This window comes from Delphinus delphis, chromosome 3 (assembly GCF_949987515.2).
Source record: "Delphinus delphis chromosome 3, mDelDel1.2, whole genome shotgun sequence".
Lineage (NCBI taxonomy): Eukaryota > Metazoa > Chordata > Mammalia > Artiodactyla > Delphinidae > Delphinus > Delphinus delphis.
In genome coordinates, this window is record NC_082685.1 from 115,657,090 (window position 1) to 115,680,444 (window position 23,355).

General features: G+C 40.0%; 1 protein-coding gene across 3 annotated transcripts; it reads right to left on the minus strand.

The window, feature by feature from the left end:
• Positions 1-685: 685 nt before the first annotated feature.
• On the minus strand, positions 686-13,375 carry BTF3 (basic transcription factor 3). Of its 3 annotated transcripts, XM_060009329.1 has the most exons (7): positions 13,005-13,234; positions 12,608-12,676; positions 8,608-8,721; positions 8,086-8,287; positions 6,896-6,952; positions 5,433-5,496; positions 686-1,625 (listed from the first exon to the last, which is right to left on the minus strand). In XM_060009329.1, the coding sequence occupies exons 1-7, from the start codon at positions 13,134-13,136 to the stop codon at positions 1,511-1,513; spliced, it is 753 nt and encodes a 250-aa protein (XP_059865312.1). In that variant the 5' UTR covers positions 13,137-13,234; the 3' UTR covers positions 686-1,510. The 3 variants fall into 3 exon arrangements, with proteins under 3 accessions (XP_059865312.1, XP_059865311.1, XP_059865310.1); XM_060009328.1 differs by lacking the exons at positions 686-1,625; positions 5,433-5,496; positions 13,005-13,234 and adding exons at positions 5,546-5,984; positions 13,243-13,375; XM_060009327.1 differs by lacking the exons at positions 686-1,625; positions 5,433-5,496 and adding an exon at positions 5,546-5,984 and having other exon boundaries at positions 13,005-13,229.
• Positions 13,376-23,355: the final 9,980 nt, after the last annotated feature.

Below are 23,355 nucleotides of genomic sequence, written 5' to 3' on the forward strand. Positions count from 1 at the left end.
CTTGTGCTCAGAGTGATGGCTGCTGTGATCAGTCTTGGGATCACCTTTGGGATACCTGTAAAACCTGCAAGTATGTCTCTTCCCTAGGTGATGGATCTGTCAATAATTCACTCAACCAGCAAGAGTATATTTATCCACCATGTATTTCCAAAATGAGTGAGTCTCCTGATATGGGTGATATGGAGTGAGTCCACTGATAATTGATGGTTGGCACGTGCTATGTGCCAACCATTGCTCTGGACACCTAACACATCTCATCTTTACTCCATTCTTTTCAACAACCTTGAGAGGCAGTGGTTGTCATAACCATTAAGAACAGAGACTCAGGGAAGTTAGGTGACTTGCCCAGGATCATACAGCTGGAAAATCGACAAACCAGGGGTTCCATTCCAGGTCTACCCAACTCTGAAGCTTACACAGGATATGGTTTCTATCTGCAAGGAGTTTCTGCCATATTTAGGGAGACCAGAGATACAGTGGTGAACAATACAGGAGAGCATATCGTTCAGTGTTAAATGAGGTTGAGTGGGATAATAAATACTGTTAGCAATTTGAGTGAAACCAGCCACAATCACAGTCCAAGCACCTCATGGATTAAGGGATACATACACACATTAGTGTTACCTATAAAACTATATAAACCTCATGGATTAAGGGATACACACAGTAGTGTTACCTGTAAAACTATATAAACTTTTAACTTTATTCCAACTATAAAACTTTAAGATGCAAAACGCACCTTTATTCCAACTATAAAACTTTCCAGATACAAAATGCACCTTCCCCAAGCCCTCACCAACTCTAACCCAGGTATTTAAAATATTTCCTGTTTACCACTACACACACCAAACCAGAATTTTCTGGCGATACGTTATTTCACGTGTAAATACGTGTAAATATTTGAGATATGTGTTACCAATCTGCTATTTACCTCTTAACTTCCATCAAAATTTTACAGTACTTACATGTCTTTAAAAATATCATCACATTATTCTGGTAAACTCCCACACATTTTTTAGTAGATTCATTGCACTTAAACATGTTTCAATTTAGCCCACAGTGTCCCCTTGAGGTTGGTGTAGCAATTTATCTTTGCTCTCATTTCTAGCTAAGAAAAGCACAGAGAGAAAATCACAGATACACAGAACCAATGTGTGGAGAAGCTCAAAGCAGATACCAGGCTTGTTGCCCCCTCCTGGTCACCTTCCTTCTCAGGCAGGAGTGAGTACATACTTGTTTACCCAAAGGCCACTGGCATTGCAAGAAATGCAAGCTAAGTCGGCCTAGAGAGTTTGGGAGCACAGGGGAGAAAAAGAAAGAAAGGGAGGAGAGGAAATCATGGGAAAAAGAACAACAGAAAGAAGCAAAAGGGGGAAGAAGAAAGTGGATTATTAAAAGCAGGTTATTCTATTATTAGGGCTTGATGTTCATAGTCACAGGTGCATAGGTCAACATCCAGTATTTGTCTTATAAATCTTCCAATTTGTCATATCGACTGTTTAAAACAGCTTCACAGCGACTGGGCTTCTTGTGTGAGGACCGCTCTACTTGCTTGCCACCCTCCCTGCTCTGTAACGGCAGGCTGGACTGCAGTCACGGTGAAGATGAGTCTGCTACATATTGTGCTGAGGTGGACAAACAATCCAAATTAAAAAGCAGTCACCAGCAACTAATATCTAAAATTCAGAATTATAATTAAAACATTATCAATGAACGAATGTTTCTATGAGAAATAATGCCGTTGTCTATACAGGCCAAACGCCCAGCAGCCTCTCACAAAACTTGATATTCAAGTGTCCCAACCAGAAGACTTGGACATACGTGGACAAGGTGTGTGACACAAGAAACGACTGTGGGGATTGTTCAGATGAATCAGGTAAAGATGAAAATATGTAATTAATGTTTTAATGGGTTCTTGGAGTTGCTACCCTTACATTTCAGCCACATAAATTAACTCATGCTTAGAAACCTTCCTAAGGATATTTTCATTCACAGTTAAGCAATTCTATCACTTCCAATAGTTTGCATATTTAAAGTAGGTGAGTTCTCCAGCTAAGAAGCAAATAAAGCCAGATTTGCAAAGATTAACAAAGATTAACCTTGACGAACAATTTTTGTCTGTTACCAAAATTGTTTGATTTCTTTGGAAATTTTAGTAAAGATCAAAAAAAAGTCTGTTGAATGCTTTGACTTTCAAAGACTTTTTGTTGTTGTTATTTAACCTTTTGCCCTTTCTCCTCCACTCTCCTCTCTGCCTTTCACAGTGTTCTCTATGGTGGTTTAACACTGTGCAGCACCCCGATCACTTTACAGTCTGGTAAACTGGATTATTCTAAAACCATGGTGGTAGATACGATTCCAATACCGCATGGCCCCAATCAACAATGTAAATGACCCATCGGAAATAAAGTACACTAAATAGATCATATCCTGCCTTTTGTCTAGTCCTCATGGAAGGTAGAAATAGAAATGCTTCCTACGAGTTGCATGTTATCTAACAATGTGTTGACAAGAAAAGACTAGAAGTATAAACAGATCTTTCTTGCTAGCTGCCAATTACCAAATACTGATTCTCTTCCTTGCTTATTGAACGTATAAACTCATACGGACCTTTCCTTGTTTATGTAGTGTGTCAGTATGTTTATTCTCAGGCTGATGGAGAGAGACAGTACTCTTCTTGGTTTTTCAGAGTACAAATTCTTTCACCCAAATATGTAGAATCTTTAATAAACATCTGCAATATTCCTCTTGGACAGTCTTCCCTATTTTAAAAATCCAAATGTCTATTTTTTTTCCAATAGTATCTTTTCCAGTTCACCTTGACATTTTAACAGTTATGGTTTTAAAAATAAATAAAATTTTCTAGTTTCACAGTGCCCAAAGTGTTCAGGCTACAGATGTGATACTGTTTTCTTTGCCGACTGTGCCTGCATTCCCAGAACTCGCTGCAAAGATGGCAGTCAAGACTGTGCTGATTGGAGTCATGAAAATTTATGTGAATAGAAGACTTTTCTAACTATTGTTTTGGAAAGGCTAAAAACTGTTATTAGTCCCCTTAAGATTTCTCTCCCAACAACATATGTATCTTAAAGGGGTGGGGTGGGGTAGGGAGAGCTACCAAAGCACAAATCCAGTGTTATGGAATAGAGAAAAAAATGATTGGTAGAATTCAGACCTGTCAGTGACCTCTGACCCATTTTTTTTTTAAACTTGTTTCCAAATTTTAGAATGTAGCTTTCTGCCCTTACAACACAGGGTTATAATGCGGATGACACAAGTGTACTCCAGGTGGGTTAGTTCAACAAATAAAGAGTATTAATCCTTAGAATCCTCAGTTCATAATCAATGTCCATCTCTTCATTAGGGTAACCCTGGTTCAGATCCAGCTGAAAGTAAGTTGGGGGCTAGTCTTAAAAGCAGTGGACAACAGCCAGCAAATTGGGACAACAGCCAAAAGATCAACCAGACTAGAATCATCTGCCCCTCCAGCCTGCCAGGACCTGAAATTCTTTCCAGTAGGTACTGAGATCAAAACAGCAGACCTGGGTTTGAATCTCGCTCTACCACTTAAGGGGTATGTTTTAAGGGTTTCCTTATCTGCATAATGTGGCTCTTTGGGGGAGATTGTTATGACAATCAGTAAGATGATATAAAATGAGTTATACAGTGCTTAATAAACACAGGAATTGTGGGCAATTTAAGAAAAATTATAAGGATATGGTAGATTATATTATTGTTTTAAAAAAAATCTGCTATCTTGCTCCGGGGGAGGATTATACTTCCCCAATCCTCATGGCCATCAGACTTGACTACGTATGTGACTTGCTCTGGCTGCCGAAATTAATGATGTGTATCACTTCCCAGCGTAAGTCTGAAGAGCCAGCTGACTGTTTGCCATCTCTTTTCCTTGTCCTGAGACTGGAAATGTTCTGATTAGAGGCTGTCCTTGAAGTAAAGTGGAGCCCAGCCACAGGCAAACCACAAACATCAAGCCTGACGAACAAATCTCTGTAGCAACTAAAGTTTCTAGTCATTTCCAACTGTAGCATAACCCTGCCTATCTTGATACTGAAAATGTTACAGGAAAAACCTTTCTTACCAGTCTATTGCCACCAACACACACCACCAGATCCTTTAAATAATGGACCAAAGAAATATTTTTAGAGGTTGTTGGGAGAAAAAAAAGTCTCTAAGCACAGGCAAAACAGGACTAACCTTAGCCAGCAGCCTAGAAATCTATTGCACTTCTCTATTTAGTCCCTTTCCTATACAGATCTAAGGCAAATAACTATAAGGATATTCAGACAGCGGCCATCTTCACATGCTCAAGTCAGCCTCTGTCACTGCAATCTGTTGGGATGAGTTGAGAACATCTCTAATTGTGCTGCTCAAAGGAAGCATCACCAGTGGAAATGCACTAGCATCACCTGGGAGCTTATCAGATATGCAAATCCTCAGGCCCTACTCCAAGCCTTCCAAACCCCCTGCCCTCCAGGTAAGCCACTCCACTTGCTTTGGCCAGTTACATACAAGAAGTGATACTTGTATCACTTTAAGAGCCAGCAGGTGACCCACCATCTTCTCACTCTGCCAGGAAACTGAGTGTCCCAAATAGTGGCTGCTCCATCAGTCTGGGACCTGGAGTGAGTATGTAGCACAGCCCAACCTAACCCACAGTAGTCTGGAGACATGTACTTGTTTCCTAATTTTGTAAACCACTGAGACTTTAGTCCTGCTTACTGTAGCAGTATACCTTAACAGAACTGATATACATCCTTCGAAGAAAATAATACAATGTTAAGATGTGCAAATATTTTTTGCACAGCATCTCATTTTTGAGTTAACAGTTAACTTTTAGATATAGCTGTATAGTACCTTCAAAAGGTACTCTCCAATTAGTATGAAAACTTAAATGAATTCTTATTATTGCAAGCAGAAACTAAGGCATTATGATTGCTAATACAATTTTTTAAAAGTAGCCCTACATTGAGAAAATTTTCTGGGGTAATGGAACTGTTCAGTATTCTGACTCTGGTGGCAGTCATATTACGTGTTAAAATTCTTACAACTGTATACACGCATGTCAATATTACTGTTAACTTAAAAAGTAACAAAAACAATTTTAAAGAAAAAAGTAGTCCTATTCATTTAAAGTGTTATCACTTAAGGAAGATAAGGTGACATTCCTAACACAAACACTACATTTTTTCAGGTATCTTAGAGAATACACTACACAGAATGGAGTTAAGAGATTAATAACTACTTTAACTTTTTTGATGTAACCTCGATTATATCTACAAAATGGAGTTACTAGTCCCTACTTCATAGATTGAGAATTAAATGAGAGAAAATTAAGTGCCATAATACATAAACGGCACTCAGTGTATGTTTACAATATAGACAATATTAAGAGAAAAAAACTCCTTGCTTACCCACGAAGAAATATACTAGTCTCATAATTACACCCATCACAAACTATGGAAGCTCTGAGGCCTGCTGGAGAAAGAAGTTTTCAGACATAAGAACTTTAAACCACCTTTGATACTTATACTGTCATTTTAAATCTTTAATCAGATTCCATCCATGATTACCAGTCATATTACATGCCATGATTAGCTTTCTATAAACAATTTTGCTTTCTGTGTAGAAATCAGTATCAATGAAATAAAATATAAAACTGTATACTAAGCAAAGAACTTTATTAATCTTTGTTTCAAACTTTATTCCCAGGCTTCCTCAGCTTAATTAGCTGCAAAGAATGAATTGTATATAAGCAAAAACTGAAAAGAGCTGCAGTGTCCAGGGGCTTGGCTTAAAAATATTAGAGATCTAGATTTTATCAGATCCATAAACAAAATTTTAAAAAGCAGTCATAATATAAAATAGCAGCTCCCAGTAACTTCTTCAAGATTTATCTTCTTCAGAAGTTGACTCAATTCAGTTTGCTTCATTTTTGGAAGCCTCATCAAAATTCTCCACAAGATCTAGGAAAAGGAAAAAAAAAAAAAAAAGTAAAAACTCAGAAAAAAAAGCCAAGTCTATAAAAATAATCATCAGGTCTTAAAAAGAAGATTGGGAAATGCTCTCAAAATATATCCTACAGTTAAATTAGGATATAAATTTAGACACCTGTTTTTATTTCTAATGAGACCACTACTCATTCGGCATATTTTGAAGTGTATATTTTGGCATATAATTAATACAAGGGAAAGAGGAAAATTATTAACTTGCCAATGACATAAATATAATGCTTAAAGAATATGTATATGTCCCACCCATTCCTGCCCCATTCCAAGAATTACAGTTAAGTAATATTAGTTATATGGGGGACAGAATCAAAGAATACCATGACACACAATTTGAAGTTTTCCTGGATTCCTGAGGATACCTGTCTATGCAATGTGGAAATATTTCTGAGTCTAGGGAGTCTACTGCCCAATATCTGTTTTACAACAAAATAAATTATCCAGTAACAGAAAAATGCCTCATGATTGCCAAAGGAGTTTTTCTGCTGATTTCAGAATGATTATATAGAAGATATTTCTACAACTTCTCCATGCCTTCTCATACATTTATGGATCTCAAAGTAGGAAACGAGGGTCATTTGTGATCTGCAAGTACCTATTATATTTAGGTTACTACACACGTATCTATTTACACAATATTTAAGGTTAGATACCTTCTTGGGATCCCAAACAGAGAAAAACCAAGCCTACAAACCTAAATCCCAGGTGACTAACACTGCATTATTTTTCTCATTCTCCCTTTGCCCCACTTTACCCTATTTCACATACCTCCCCAGCCCCTGGCCTAAGGTAATCTTTCCTATAGTACAAAGATTCTTCATTCTCCCTTGCTAAGATTCTCTAGTTTAACCACAAGTGAAAGTTCCTACCTGGAACTTCATCATCATCATCCTCTCCAGTAGCAAGTGGTGCTTTTCCATCCACAGCTGTGAAAGGAAATATAAATGTTCAATGAACACTAACCAAAAGAACAACAGGTGAATGGTCAAGTGTTGTTACAACTTATGCTTATGGTGACATTTGGGATTTCTTTTACAGTACTAGCAATAGCATGATAGTCTGACGTCTACAAATGAGCTAGAATACTAGTACCAGCCAACACACCAAATTCCAAACCCATTCTCCTTTCAATCCCTCTCACCTACAACATGGTACAGGTAAACCCACATACCAAAAAACCTTTACTGAAGTGAAAATAAAATAATCAAAAAATTAAAAGTACCTTTGACTGGTAAGCCTCCACTTTCCTTTTATTACACAAGAAAGTGAACTACACTTGACAGCTGAGACCTCACAGTACTAGCACTGTACAATTTTCAGTGGAATCCTTCAAAAGCCTACCTCTGAAAGCCTAAGACTTTCTAGAACCTCTTAGGCCTTTCGGCATGACAAAACAAACAAACTAACAAAAAACAGCCACACACAAAAATTGATTAAAGCAGATGGAGCAAACCTCAAGAAAAACATGGATGACTAAACAGCAGACCATATAATAAACCTGTCTCACTTCTACATTTCCATTCCTCAAAATTTTAATCAGAGAGCTTCAGCATAAAGTAGCTATACCCTGATATACACCTATTCAACCACACAATTTTCTGCCCCGAACAAAATCCTTATTACAGTATAATTAAAAACACCAGAATAGCAGGAGGCCAATTCTTAAAGACTATTGGTAATACCAGCTGAATTTGTACAACTGAAGAAGTTTAATAATTTGTAATGTATTTAAATATATTTCAACTGTCAGTTATTTTTTAAAAAAAGGCGCAAATTAACATTTTCATCATTTCCAGCTAATAAAGGTACAATTTTTAGTCTCTGATCCAAAACAGAAAGCTAGTAGAAAGCAAACATTTCACTTAAGCAAGTATAATGATCAAAGCATATTACAACACACTAAAAACACGTGCTTAAAATCAGTATAAAAATTGATGTTTCTTAGAGGAAAGTCTGCATTTCCAAATTTAAAAATATTCATATCCACCATGCACCCTAAATCTTAGAAATCTACTGACAACTCAGCAACCCTGGGCAAAACTGCTACTAGGAAACTCACATTGTTTGGGCAGAGCTTCAGCCAGTCTCCTTAAACTGGTCAGACTGTCTGCGCCAAGCTGGTTTAAGATGCTGGGGAGCATTTCTGTCAGCTGCTTTGTCTCAGCATGGCCTGTAATGGTGAAAGTGTTTGCTGCCAGAGATGCCTGAACTTTAGGGTTGTTAAAGTGGATCACTGTTCCTTGGTTTGTGAACATATTCACCTAAAAAGAAAAAAAAAATTGTTAAATTAGCAACACTCATCAAAATCCCTTTAAAACCAAACACTGTATTAAGCAAAAGCTGAAGTCTGGCTAAGTAACATAGTATGTCACCATAATGCACAAGCAAAATTCTGCCTGAAATGGAAAGTGCAATCTAATCCCTTTTACACTTAGCAATCTCCCTGATACTAGAATAGAAACATATTTTAGAGAGAGATGAAATTCTCTGTTGGCAGTAGTCAAAAAAATCATTTAACGCACAAACATTAAAGTTTTCAATCAAATCTTATTTTTGTAAAGAAATAAAATCTGACACTTACCTCTTCAATACCAGAGATATTGTTTACCCCTAACTTCTTTAAAGAGAACTGAAGTTTTTTGTCGTCTGCTGTGGCTGTTCTATGAACCACCTTCTTCTTTCTGCGAGCAGTTCCCTAAAGTGGGGAGAAAAGGAAAGAACACAGCATATGTTTATACCACAAGAGTCATTTTCAATTGGACAGTTTCTAATTCCTTTCTGACCTCTCAATCTGTGTAAGAAAATTACCATAACCACAAACTTTTATGCAGTGAGTAGGCATATTAAGGCACCGATGGAAGCCAAAAGAAGACAATGAAAGGAATTGTCTAAAAATCCTTCACAGGGCTTCCCTGGTGGCGCAGTGGTTGAGAGTCCGCCTGCCGATGCAGGGGACACGGGTTCGTGCCGAGTCCGGGAAGATCTCACATGCCATGGAGCGGCTAGGCCCCTGAGCCATGGCCGCTGAGCCTGCGCGTCCGGAGCCTGTGCTCTGCAACGGGAGAGGCCACAGCAGTGAGAGGCCCGCATACCACAAAAAATAAATAAATAAAAATCCTTCATAACTTCTAAGCTTCTAGTTTTGTCAGATATAAAGAAATGATCTTTTCAGAGTTCTACTTTTTACGTTATCCGCTCTATACGTGAGCATGTGCCAACCTAAATTAAGCCTCATTTAGAAACTCCATATCCAGAACCATTAACCTTTTCTGTTTCGATATTAAAGAAAAATCAACATCCATTAATATTCATAGACAAGATACCATAAGACACAAATATGTCTATATATAGACTTCTACAGCATCCAATAGTAAAATCTGAAGTAAAATCTATCTTACCTAGCAGGTCCCTACACTATCTGCCCTGCCCCTCTATGCCACACTTGACACTCCACCTTCTATCACACATGTAAACTCATCTTCAGACAAATAAACCTCTTTGCTGTTCCTTAAAAAGGCCAAACAGGGGCTTCCCTGGTGGCGCAGCAGTTGAGAGTCTGCCTGCTAATGCAGGGGACACGGGTTCGAGCCCTGGTCTGGGAGGATCCCACATGCCGCAGAGCAACTAGGCCCGTGAGCCACAACTACTGAGCCTGCATGTTTGGAGCCTGTGCTCCGCAACAAGAGAGGCCGCGATAGTGAGAGGCCCGCGCACCGCGATGAAGAGTGGCCCCCACTTGCCGCAACTAGAGAAAGCCCTTGCACAGAAACGAAGACCCAACACAGCAAAAATAAATAAATAAATTAATAAACTCCTACCCCCAACATCTTCTTAAAAAAAAAAAAAAAATGGCCAAACAGGAGCCTTCGCATATACTGCTCCCTTCTTCCCCTAACATCTGCATGGCTCCCTACCTCACTACAGATCTCCGTTCTTATGTCACCATATTGGAGTGGCCTTCCCCAACTACCCAATGAAAAATAGTAATTCCCACATTCATTTTCTATCTATCCAGGTTTATTTTTCTTCATAACACTTGTAAGAAATATATTTTATTGTCTTTCCTCACTAGAACGTAAGGTCCTTGAGGGCTTCGATTCTGTTTATTGCTACAGACCTAGTATTGAGTACGGTATCTGATTCATTGAAAGCACACGTCTTAATGAATGAACAGAATACAGGCTTCAGGAAAACTTGTCTCTTGTACATATATGCCAAATCTCCAATCTCCCTCTTCTCAAAACTCTTTAATGACACTCTCATGGACTCTCTCATACAGACTAATCCATTCATGCAGCACATAAGGCTCTTCATGGAAAGGCTATCACCCACTGACTTCACCTTCCCCCAACCTCCACACCAATTCCTATTCATCCTTTTAAAATCCTGCTAAAGCCATCATCTCTTCTGTGCCTTCCCTAAACTGCCATTAACACCCCCAAACCAAATCATTCCCATCTCTGTATTTTGAAAATGCTTCTGTTCCACTATGTATATTACACTGCGAAAAGGGGTTTTTGTTTCGTTTTGTTTTTTTTTTAAGATGCCTATCTCCCCTACTAGCATTAAAGTCCCCCTCTAAGGACTTTAAACTTCTTAAATTTTATACTCTCAGGATCCAGCAATAGTAAAGGCTTAAACAAATCATAGTTTAACTGAAAAAAATATCAATAGCTACAAAAAATACTGGTTACCAAACACCCCCAAAAACCTTTAATAAAGATCATCTTGAAGCGATGTAGATACCGGGTTTCCAAAGAATCCTCTCTAAAACACATTCCAAAGAACTACTATAAGATTCTAAAAACAAAACCAGCCCACATTCTACAGGTTTCATACACTTTACACTCAATTTTTACTGAAATAAAGGGCTTTCATAGCATTTACCTAAAAAGTACCTAACGCTTTCAGATTTCTCTAAGGCAACACTAACTCATCTAATTTCAATTTCCACAGTAAGTAGGTTTCTTAAAACGTGAAGAAAATGTTTCCGTATTACAATGACAGAAATAGTTCCTACATTAACTAAACAAAGTTTAATCCTTCATCAGCCTTAAGAATCCTAGAAAACCTTGACTTTCCTTTACCCTAGAATGATGTCACTCACAAGTTAAAGACTAATGATCAGCGTAACAACAAAAAGAAGGCACACAAGCACATTATTCAAATGACTCCTTCTGAAACCTGCACTGAAAGGAATGATAGTTAAAAATACCAATATAAGAGCACCCAAACACTGACCCACAAGGAATATGAGTTTTCCTGGCACCTGAAGGCCACACCTAGCTTATAACAATTGCTAAAAAGGACAAGAAACACCTACTGCTGTTAATGGGTAGGTGTAGATCTTGAAAACCAGCTTGGGGGCATGGGGGGAATCAGGATACTTTCACTTCTGGCAAAATCCAGTAACTAACACATATACATCTTATTACTTAAGTCTAAGTGCAAGTTTTGGCTATTTTGCAGTAGACTGTACTTGAAGGTAAACGCTTGAAGTGAGAAAAACTAATAGATAATAAACTTGAAGCATGGAAGCTTTACAAGTTTTACCAAGTAAAGACACGCTCTGTTTCAACACGGTACCACACCTTGTTGAATACTAGGAATGTGCTAACACAAGATAAAATACAACTAGGTAGATCTCTGCTAGAGTGGACATCTGACTTAAGCAAATTAGAGAACCTAAAACTTACCAAGTTCAAAAAAGAATCCCCTTGAAGGGGACCAACAGCCACCAGGAAAGATCAATTAAACAAAAACCGATCATTTAAAAACCCACCCGTCAATCGCTCTCATTCCCTCAGTTTCAGTGTTATTACAAAGCAAAAATGGAATGGTATCTGCTCAGGTAATATTTCCAAATCCACAGTCATTGCTCTTAAATTTAAAAAATGTACCTATAAGAATGACATCTTCAAACATCCTAGAAAATACACAACTACCCTGGGTTGTATTTAGCGAAGAAAGGATTACAAAAGGTCTTAATTTACATGAGGCATGAACTTCTAACTTACAAGAGGCATGAACTTCCAACTATTAAGTACCACAATTATCCACAACCATAAACTAAAGTTGAAAAGATAGTTGAAACTTGGATCCAGTTAGCTTAGTTATTAAAAAAATAAAATAAAAATCAAGAACTGACTGTATACAACTTAGATTATAAAGCCAATGACAAGACAAGTCAAGGGTATTAAGGGTCACGTGATGATCTAACCAAAATGACATTTTCTTTCTAATTAAATGAGGAAACACTTCTGTTCTACTTAAAATACTGTAACACTGAAAACATCTACATAAAAGCAGTTTGCAGTTTAAGTGCTCTCTTTGTCTCTTCGCTTGCATTTTTTCCTTCTAATTTACAACCTACACGTCTCACTGATACACTACACTGTACACCTAATTTAATCCCTTGCCACTCCCTTCATAACGATTTGCAAGCTCTGTGAAATGCCCTCTAGAGACAAAGTGACAAGCCAATTCTATTAAAAATACAAAGGAGAAAAAAACCTAAACCATAAAACTTCAAAAAAAAAAAAAACCCCAAACCCAAAACCCCCAACGCTAGTAAAACTTACTTTCCCACCAATGCGCACTTGTGCCTGCAGTTTGGCGAGTTTCTCCTGGTTCATGATAGTTTCTTTCATCTAGAAAAACAGGAAACCCTCAGCGAGGAAAGATCTAGTTCACTCTAGCATTCCACGCTCGTTATTTCCCAAGACACCAGCGGAATAAACGTCCTACACAGGCCGAGGCCTGGATCCCGAATCCACCCCGCCAAGCTCCCGAACTTCAGTTCTGAGGGAGTCCAAAGAGCACCCGCTTTCCTACCCCTCCCCCGCTCTTTAAAGGCCCAGAAAAAGGGCTCTAACCCACAGCTGGTCAGCGCCTCCCACCCCCCGGCCCCGGCCTGGCCTTGCCTCGGCCTAGCCAGGGCCTGCCCGGCCCGGCCACTTTCCGCAAGCCTCGCGGTACCTGAGGCTCCTGTCCTCGGGTTCCGCCGCGAGGTGGAGGAAGAGACGGCGTCGCCTCGCCCCCAGGGCAGCCGCCCCTGGCCCGACCTCGACCCCGAGAGTCAGCCTGAGTGGGTGCGCCTGTCCGTCGCATCGCCTTCCTCTCCTCAGCCCTGTCCCTCCCTGTCTCGCTCCTTCCGGGCACTTCCCGCCCCCGTTCCCGTCCTCCTCCCACGCCGGCGTCCAAAGCCTTTTTGTACCTTGTTGGAGCGGAAATGGGGCCGCGCGGGGGACTAGGGTTGGCGCTCAGGGGGGTCTCGGGCAGACCAGCTGAGATAAGGCGCACACACGCGGGGACGCAAGATGGCAGCTAGAGGGAGGCCGGAAGTGACGCAACGCCACTTCCTCTAAAAGTCAGGAAACGGACTTCGCCGCGAGCTCAGCGGCTGACTGCGCACGCGCGGCCTCCGGTCGCCGCGTTTGTGACAGTCTCCCGTCCTCTCGTGGTCCCGCGCTGGCAGGGTGGAGACTGAACGAAAGACTGGGCTGGAAGCACCGCGAGTGACCCTGGGAAAGGCTGTGGAAGGGTCAGAGAGCACGGTTCTTTGCACAGTTAGGGTTGAGTAAGTCGGTCCTGTCTCAGGGCCCCTATCCCCAAGTTCTTCATCCTCAGAAGAAAGGGCCTGTTCACGTTTGCGGAAACGATCGGGGAGCCTAGAGTGTGCTCACCCCTCCATTCGCTGGGAGGTGTAGATTGTAGCGATCATCGGAATGTTTTCGAATTTCCCCTTTGGCCCGAATGAGCCTTTACCAAGACGCTTTGTAAAAAACGAAGCTAATTTAGCTTTCACAGATTAGGTGGTTTGGTTGGTTGCGGGACCATGGTTCAGAATTTCTGGGGAGCGTGTTCAGAATGAAGACCTGAGCCCCACCTCTCAGCGATTCAGTCTGACTGGAGATGGGACCAGGTAGTCTGCATTTTAGCAGGTGGCTAACCACCTTAGACCCGTGACCGTGATTACCTTATTTCTTTTGTGTCTTAGACAAAAAGTTGACTCCTTGATACCAGTTGGTATGGATTTGACAATTAGCGATTCACCGTTGAACAAACTTTACCTCTTAGCTGAGTAATTCAATCAAAGGAGAATTTGTGTCCGGTGTGTTTGGGGAGGCTAAACTGATGTGAGTTAAAATTTTCTAAACACTAGGACAAGCTTTAAGACAATCTTAAAACAACCGATATTAAAAATGGCAATTTAAATCAGAATGCTTCCTGATCAGCCTTTTTGTGTCTTAGCTATGAAAAGCGTTTGCATATTAAAAAGTGAGTCGGAAATTTTAGAAAGAGACAATACAGTTTACATAAAGCAAGAAAACTTGTCTAGGTGCAGATTTCTCCCCAGTTAAGATTAATGTTTTTGTTTTTGAATACTTATCTAATATGAATTTGTTAGGATTGTGACCTCTTTAGGAAAATAACTGATGAGGACCGCTGTGTTGCTTTTTAGGATACTTGTAATAGTTGATACTTTCTCAAAAAACAATGTTGCTTCTATTATTAAATATGAGTCAAGTTTATTACAGAAAAGGGAGTTTGTACTATTAGGCTCTGGGGGTCACTGTTTTAACAATAAGGGTCAAAATGACTGTGCTGTAGGAATATTACAAAATATATAGAAATACCCCTCTTTTTGAAAGTATATCTTTGTTCAGGAACAATTTTCCCCCCTTCCTCCATGTTATACTGATGGCATTTGAAACTTCCTAGTCCTGTGAGGTTTTCTGAGTATTTGCATAAACACAGGTTTCTACTTAAGTAACCGGCCACCTGATTTTCTTCACCTGTTTTCAGGAAATGTTCCAGGTTTTAACTTTCCTTTGGTTTCACTTTACTCTTGTTCTTTTGTAATTTTTAAAACTTTCATTGTGTTGAAATCATGAGAGATTCCCTAATAGTACGAAAAGAAAATTTTGATTCTGACTCCTGGTTATTTTGTGAGTGGTCAGGAAATTCTGATTCTGCTAATATTTACATACCAGTCTTTTAAAAGAAATAACTGAAGGGATTCCTCCCCCACCCCCTGAGAAAATAGCTACTAAGTTGCCATCTTAGCTCAGTGATGGCAAAAGAGTAACTCACATTACCATTTCCTATGTGCTCCCAATGTCTATGACAAATATGGTTAGCTGGCTCCCACACTTTACTACTGAGCTTGAACAAACCTAAGAATCATTTACTCAGCACTCAACCTGGCCTTTGTCAATAGAGCGAGTAGGCAAGAAAGGGGAAATGTGCAGTCCTCCTTGGTTTATGGTTTATGGTCTAATTAATGTCCATGAATTGTTTTCACCTCTCAGTTGGACTTGATTCTGCTTCAGTAAGAGCTAAAATATATATTTTATATTATGTTTATTTCTTAAGAGCCCCATTCTGACCCACACAAGAGGTATTGGAGATCACTGAGTATAAATGTTCCTGTACTTTTTTTTTCCGGTACGCGGGCCTCTTACTGTTGTGGCCTCTCCGGTTGTGGAGCACAGGCTCTGGACGCACAGGCTCAGCGGCCATGGCTCACAGGCCTAGGCGCTCCGCGGCATGTGGGATCTTCCCGGACTGGGGCACGAACTCGTGTCCCCTGCATCAGCAGGCGGACTCTCAACCACTGTGCCACCAGGGAAGCCCTCCTGTGCTTTTAGTTGCTTCATTTTCTGGCCCCTTGACTGATAGCCACAATGGATTTTTTTTTTCTTTTATGTTTCTAAACCTTCTTAAACTCTTCTTCTAGCATCCCCACCTTTATAAAGTTAACATCTATACTTCACCTAGCTCTTAGTTTAAGTGTCTAAGGAAAGCTTTCTCTGACATCCCCAACACCATTAAGTTACATCCATCATACTCATTTCTTTTAAAGGAATGAGCTATTTTTTTAATCAATTTTATTTTACTATAAATTTATTTATTTTTGGCTGTGTTAGATCTTCATTGCTGCACGCGTGCTTTCTGTAGTTGCAGTGAGCGGGGGCTACTCTTCGTTGTGGTGTGCTGGCTTCTCATTGCGGTGGCTTCTCTTGTTGCGGGGCACAGTCTGTAGGCACGCAGGCTTCAGTAGTTGTGGCTCCCGGGCTCTAGAGAGCAGGCTCAGTAGCTGTGGCGCACAGGCTTAGTTGCTCCACAGCATGTGGGATCTCCCTGGACCAGGGCTCAAACCCATGTCCCCTTCATTGGTAGGCAGATTCTTAACCACAGCGCCACTAGGGAAGTCCCCATCATACTCATTTTAGTTGTGGTATTTTATTAAATGGAAAAGGAGAGGTTGATAATTTTGTTGAGTTGATGGAGAATTGAGAATTGTTGAACTAGGAGTCTTCATAACAATTTTCTACTGGGTTAATATTGAGTGTTGGCTCCTTGATTGTTGAATTCTCACAGAAATCTTATGAGATAGGTACTTTCCATATTAGTGGTGAGGGAACTGAGGCTTAGAGAGTTAAAGGTGTGAAAATAGACACACTCAATCTCATCTTCCCTCCACCAAGTCTATCCATCTATATGCATCAGAACCTATAGATATTGCCTTCCCTCCTGTTACACATGAAAGAAATAGTCTCTCTACTTGTTTATTTCATTCAGGACCTTGGTTCTTCTGTTGTTGTTTCCCTCCTATATCTCTTTTCCCCTTTTCAACTAGATCATTCTGCCAGTGCACTGAATATGCCTTAGTATCAGGTATCTTAAAAGAGAGCAAAACAAAAAAAATTTTGACTTCTATTCCCCTCCAGCCACTACTTAATTTTTGCACTCCTCTTTATAGCAAAATTTCTCCCCAAATTGTCTAAACCTCCATCTTGGCAAATCCAAAGACAAATTCTTAGTTCTCATTTTAGGCAGTATTTGACATACTTGGCCCTTCCACATTTTTGAAACATTTTCTTCTCTAAGTTTCCAGAATATCTCACCTCCTGGTTTCCTTTTACTTTACTGGCATCTCTTCAGTCTACTTTGCTTTATCTTCTTCCTCCAACTTCTAAATATTAGAGATGCTCACATCTTAGTCCTATGTTCTTTTCAATCTGTATTCTCCCTAAATGGTTTCATCCTATCCCATGACTGTAAATATTATCTTCATTTTGATAAGTCCCCAAATTATAATTCCAACTTTTTTTTTTTTTTTTTGGTGGTACGCGGGCCTCTCACTGCCGTGGCCTCTCCTGCTGCAGAGCACAGGCTCCAGACGCGCAGGCTCAGCGGCCGTGGCTCACGGGCCCAGCCGCTCCACGGCATGTGGGATCCTCCCGGACCGGGGCACAAACCCACATCCCCTGCATCGGCAGGCGGACTCCCAACCACTGCGCCACCAGGGAAGCCCTATAATTCCAACTTTTTGAACATCAGACTGAATATACTTTTTACATTATTACAGAAAACTTCAGGTACATAAAAATAAAAATAATATAACGAACCTCCATAGGTTCATCACCCAAGCATCAACAATTATTAATATGTAGACTCATTATTCTTAATATGGTAGGGTGATTATTTTTCATTTTTGATGTTGACATATTTGCAGACCTTTATTCCATATATACTTTAGATTTCAATTATTTAAAATTTTTAAATTGGGATTGATTGTGTAGATTAATTTGGGAAGCTTATTTATCTTTACTCATTATTGTATGAGTCTGCATTCAGTTGCAGGAAATAGATCTGGCTATTTTAAATATATAGGGATTTAATATGGGGAATTGGTGTTTAGAAACTTGTTTAAAGGGCTGGAGGAGTGGGCTGTCAGAAATGAGTCCCAGGATAATACTGCCAAACTGGGCAGTTAAGGGAGCTACTACCACTGTCTCCACCCATCAGGATGATGGAGAATCAAGACCCCACAACGGGAGTTATTGATGTTAAGAACACGCTACGGTAGCTACAATTCAAGAATAAACAAGTACTCAAAGCAAATGACTGCTTTAGAAAGCTGTTGCAAAAAAAAAAAGAAAAACCAGGCAGAACTAGAGCGTTTAGGGATGCACACGCTTAGGTGATGAAAAGGAGATTGTCAGAAACATCAGGATAGTAGCTATTCTTGGGAGGAGAAGAAGGGTTATAATTGGGAGGAGACACATGGAACATTGCTAGGGTGGTGAGCAAGGGTCTCTCTATTCTGACCTGTTAGTGGTATGCAGTTTTCTGTATTTTCTATACTTAACAATAAAAGTTTTTTAAAAGGACATAACACAACATATATAATACAAAGTTATGTGCATATTTAAGGTCATATTTCAACACTAGAGTGGTGTGGTGTAAAGAGAAGTGTATATTTGGGCTTTGTCCCAGGTTTCTGGGCCACAGCTCCTAACACCCTTAGAGTGTTAAAAGTGTCTTCTGTATGCTAATGAGATGACTAGTGTGCTGTGGCCCCTGAAGATAGCTTCAGGTTGGGTCAGGTTGCCACAAAAGATCAAGACAGGGTTAAAGGGTTGAGGGTTGTAACTTTCAGTCCCATCCCTCCCCCTTCCCCACCCCTCCCCCTGCCCCCAAACCTCCAGGGAGGGGAGAGGGCATAGAGGTTGAGTTTAATCGCTGATGGCCTGGCCGATATTTTACTCAATCATGCGTTTGTAATGAAACCTCTATAAAAACTCCTAAACAAGAGGGTTTGGAGAGCTTCCAGCCTGGTGAACACATCCAGGTGCTGGGAGGGTAACACAGCTAAGAGAGAGCATAGAGACTCCAGAAATCACCCTTCCGCATACCATGCCCTATGCATCTCTTACATTCGGCTGTTCCTGGGTAGTAAGTATCCTTTATAATAAACCAGCAATCATAGGTAAAGTATTTTCCTGAGTTGTGTGAACCACTCTAGCAAATTTCTAGACTTGAGGGTCATGGGAACCCCCGATTTACAGCCAGTTGGTCAGAAGTAAGGGTGGCCAAGGACTTGGGACTGGCCTCTGAAGTGGGGGCAGTTCTGTGGGACTGATCCCCTTTAACCAGTGGCATTTAATGCTAACTCCAGGTAGATAGTGTCTTCATCAAATTGAATTATTGGACACCCAGTTGGTATCCAGAGAATCAGAGAATTGGATATTGGTGTAAAAAACAAAACAAAACCAACCACTCGAACAGGTACCTTTTGGGGGAGGAGAATAGGAGTGAAAATAAGAGAAGAAGAATACATGAGATGCCTGGCATGGATTGAAGATGACTGTGCTAACAGTGGCTAATGTCTATATAGCTTTTACATTAGACATTGTTCTTAGTGCTTTACGTATATTAATCCATTGGATCCTATGAAGTAGGTACTATTACTCCCATTTTACAGAAACAGAAAACTGAGACACAGAAAATGTTAAGTAATTTACCTAAGGCCACAGTGCCGTAAGTGGCAAGGGTGAAACATGAACACAGGCAGGCAGCTCCACAATCTGTGCCCATATCTATTATACCGTGCTACTGACTACTAGGGAATATGATTATCTCAACTCTGTACCTGATACCCAACAAAAGTATATTCAATTGCACACTCATTATCTCTACCTAGATGACTAACAGACTTCCCAAATATACCACATCTAAGCCAGAACAATATTTCCCATCCACTATTAAATCAACACAAAGAGTCAACTCTCGGGCTTTCCCGGTGGCGCAGCGGTTGAGAGTCCGCCTGCCGATGCAGGGGACACGGGTTCGTGCCCCGATCTGGGAAGATCCCACATGCCGCAGAGCAGCTGGGCCCGTGAGCCATGGCCGTTGAGCCTGCGCGTCCGGAGCCTGTGCTCCGCAACGGGAGAGGCCACAACACAACAGTGAGAGGCCCATGTACCGCAAAAAAAAAAAAAAAAGAGTCAACTCTCCTTTTTTCCTATAACCTCCCATATCAAATCCATCAGCAAATGTTATCGGTCCTACCTCCAAAATATATCCCAACTTTGACCACAGACCATATTTACTGTTTCCAGCCTAATCCAAGCCACCATCACTCTCCTGGGCTACTACTATAACAGCCTCCCAACTTGCCTCGCTGTCCCCACTTTGCCACCTGCAGCTCATGCTCCACACAGCAGACAGTTTTTTTTACAAAGTAGATATTATTCCCCTGCTTATAGCATTCTGATGGCTGCCCATTGCATTCAGAAGAAAATCTAGACTCTACTATGACCTTCAAAACCACACATAACCTGCCCTTAACTACTTCTCATATTTTATATCCTATTACTCTTCTTAAAGCATCTTCCATATTTAGGCTACTCAGAGTACACAACAACAACAAAAAGTTTCCTTGACCTTCATTTTTATTTTGGAAAATAAAATAATAGGGTCAAAATATTAGGAATGATGAGTTTATCTCAGTCTCGGGGAAGTAGTCATGTAAAGTAACATTTGAACTGACCACTCCCCAACCTCAGTTGTCATCAACTTCCTTAGTCGTAAGTTTGAGGTAGTTTGTTATATATTATTATTGTGGCACTAGTGGACAAATACAATGGCAACAATTAGTGCTCTATGCTGTTGTGATATTGTGGTTTATAATAAATGTAAATTTGGTCTCAGTCGTCAATTCTGGCACAGAGCTCCTAAAACCCTTGGATTTTCCTAAGTGATAAGAGCAATTAGTGTGTCTTTTGATTTTCATAACAAACCCCTTTGAACCATACCTGAGTTTATGTTAATGAGATAACTTTTGGAAGAAGTTCGTTGGGGGGGGTGAGGGGTTATTGCCAGGGGAACCAACCTTGATTAGAGGGTTGTAATTTAGCCCCACCCTCTGAGGAGGGGAGGGGCTGGAGATTGAGTTCAGTCACCAGTGGCTGATGATGTAACCAATCATGCCTATGTAATAAAGCCTCTATAAAAAACCCAAAAGGAGAGTTTGGAGAGCTTCCCGGTTGGTGAATACATGGAGGTGTGGGGAGAGTGGCACACCCAGAGAGGGCATGGATGCTCCACACCCCTTCCCACATACCTTGCCCTATACATCTCTTCCACCTGGCTGTTCCTGTTTGTATGTCCTTTTATAATAAACCGGTGATCTAGTAAGTAAATTATTCTCCTAAGTTCTGTGAGTTACTCTAGCAAATTAATCAAACCTGGTAGCCTCCAATCAATAGCCAGTAGCTCAGAAGAGCAGGTAACAACTTGGACTTGTGATTGGCATCTAAAAGGGGCGGGCAGTCTTGGAGGACTGAGCTCTTAACCAGTGGGATCTGACAGTAGTGTCAGAATTGAGTTACACTGTAGGACACCTGATCATTGTCCGCTGAGAATTGAGGAATTGCTTGGTAGTGATGGAAAACACACTGGAGCTGTCCATCCTGTTCCCTTACTGTTAGCTCTCAGTTTGGCCACATGTAATCCATTTTGAGTTTATTTGTGTGTATGGTATTAGGGAGTGTTCTAATTTCATTCTTTTACATGTAGCTGTTCAATTTTCCCAGCACCACTTATTGAAGAGACTGTCTTTTTCTCCATTGTATATCCTTGCCTCCTTTGTCATAGATTAGTTGATCATAGGTGCGTGGGTTTATCTCTGGGCTTTCTATCCTGTTCCATTGATCGATGTTTCTGTTTTTGTGCCAGTACCATATTGTCTTGATTACTATAGCTTTGTAGTATAGTCTGAAGTCAGGGAGTCTGATGCCTCCAGCTCCATTTTTTTCCCTCAAGACTGCTTTGGCTATTCGGGGTCTTTTGTGTCTCCATACAGATTTTAAGATTTTTTGTTCTAGTTCTGTAAAAAATGCCATTGGTAATTTGATAGGGATAGCATTGAATCTGTAGATTGCTTTGGGTAGTATAGTCATTTTCACAATATTGATTCTTCCAATCGAAGAACATGGTATATCTCTCCATCTGTTTGTTTCATCTTTAATTTCTTTCAACAGTGTCTTATAGTTTTCTGCATACAGGTCTTTTGTCTCCCTAGGTAGGTTTATTCCTAGGTATTTTATTCTTTTTGTTGCAGTGGTAAATGGGAGTGTTTCCTTAATTTCTCTTTCAGATTTTCATCATTAGTGTATAGGAATGCAAGAGATTTCTGTGCATTAATTTTTGTATCCTGCAACTTTACCAAATTCATTGATTCACTGTAGTAATTTTCTGGTGGCATCTTTAGGATTCTCTATGTATAGTATCATGTCATCTGCAAACAGTGACAGTTTTACTTCTTCTTTTCCAATTTGTATTCCTTTTATTTCTTTTTCTTCTCTGATTGCTGTGGCTAGGACTTCCAAAACTATGTTGAATAATAGTGACGCGAGTGGACATCCTTGTCTTGTTCCTGATCTTAGAGGAAATGCTTTCAGTTTTTCACCATTGAGAATGATGTTTGCTGTGGGTTTGTCATATATGGTCTTTATTTTGTTGAGGTAGGTTCCCTCTATGCCCACTTTCTGGAGAGTTTTTATCATAAATGGGTGTTGAATTTTGTCAAAAGCTTTTTCTGCATCTACTGAGATCATATGGTTTTTATTCTTCAGTTTGTTAATATGGTGTATCACATTGATTGATTTGTGTATATCGAAGAATCCTTGCATCCCTGGGATAAATCCCACTTGATCATGGTGTATGATCCTTTTAATGTGTTGTTGGATTCTGTTTGCTAGTGTTTTGTTGAAGATTTTTGCGTCTATATTCATGCATGATGTTGGTCTGTAATTTTCTTTTTTTGTAGTATCTTTGTCTGGTTTGGATATCAGGGTGATGGTGACTTCATAGCATGTGTTTGGGAGTGTTCCTTCCTCTGCAATTCTTTGGAAGGCTTGAGAAGGATGGGTGTTAGCTCTTCTCTAAATGTTTGATAGAATTCACCTGTGAAGCCATCTGGTCCTGGACTTTTGTTTGTTGGAAGATTTTTAATCACAGTTTCAATTTCATTACTTGTGATTGGTCTGTTCATATTTTCTATTTCTTCCTGGTTCAGTCTTGGAAGGTTATACCTTTCTAAGAATTTGTCCATTTCTTCCAGGTTGTCCATTTTATTGGCATAGAGCTGCTTGTAGTAGTTTCTTAGGATACTTTGTATTTCTGCAGTGTCTGTTGTAACTTCTTTTTCATTTCTAATTTTATTGATTTGAATCCTCTCCCTCTTTTTCTTGATGAGTCTGGCTAATGGTTGATCAATTTTATCTTCTCAAAGAACCAGCTTTTAGTTTTATTGATCTTTGCTATTGTTTTCTTTGTTTCTATTTCACTTATTTCTGCTCTGATCTTTATGATTTCTTTCCTTCTGCTAACTTTGGGTTTTGTTTGCTCTTCTTTCTCCAGTTCCTTTAGGTGTAAGGTTAGATTATTTATTTGAGACTTTTCTTGTTTCTTGAGGTAGGCTTGTATAGCTATAAATTTCCCTCTTAGAACTGCTTTTGCTGCCTCCCATAAG

What these genes read in the sequence shown, in the direction of transcription:
- BTF3 (XM_060009329.1), bottom strand. Translation starts at nt 13,136, where the DNA reads ATGCGACGGACAGGCGCACCCACTCAGGCTGACTCTCGGGGTCGAGGT. An exon ending in AAGTGCGCATTGGTGGGAAA is followed by an intron (nt 8,722 to 12,607) that starts GTAAGTTTTACT and finishes TCCCCACTTTAG; the next exon opens with GGAACTGCTCGCAGAAAGAA. An exon ending in ACTAGTATATTTCTTCGTGG is followed by an intron (nt 1,626 to 5,432) that starts GTAAGCAAGGAG and finishes TGTCCACCTCAG; the next exon opens with CACAATATGTAGCAGACTCA.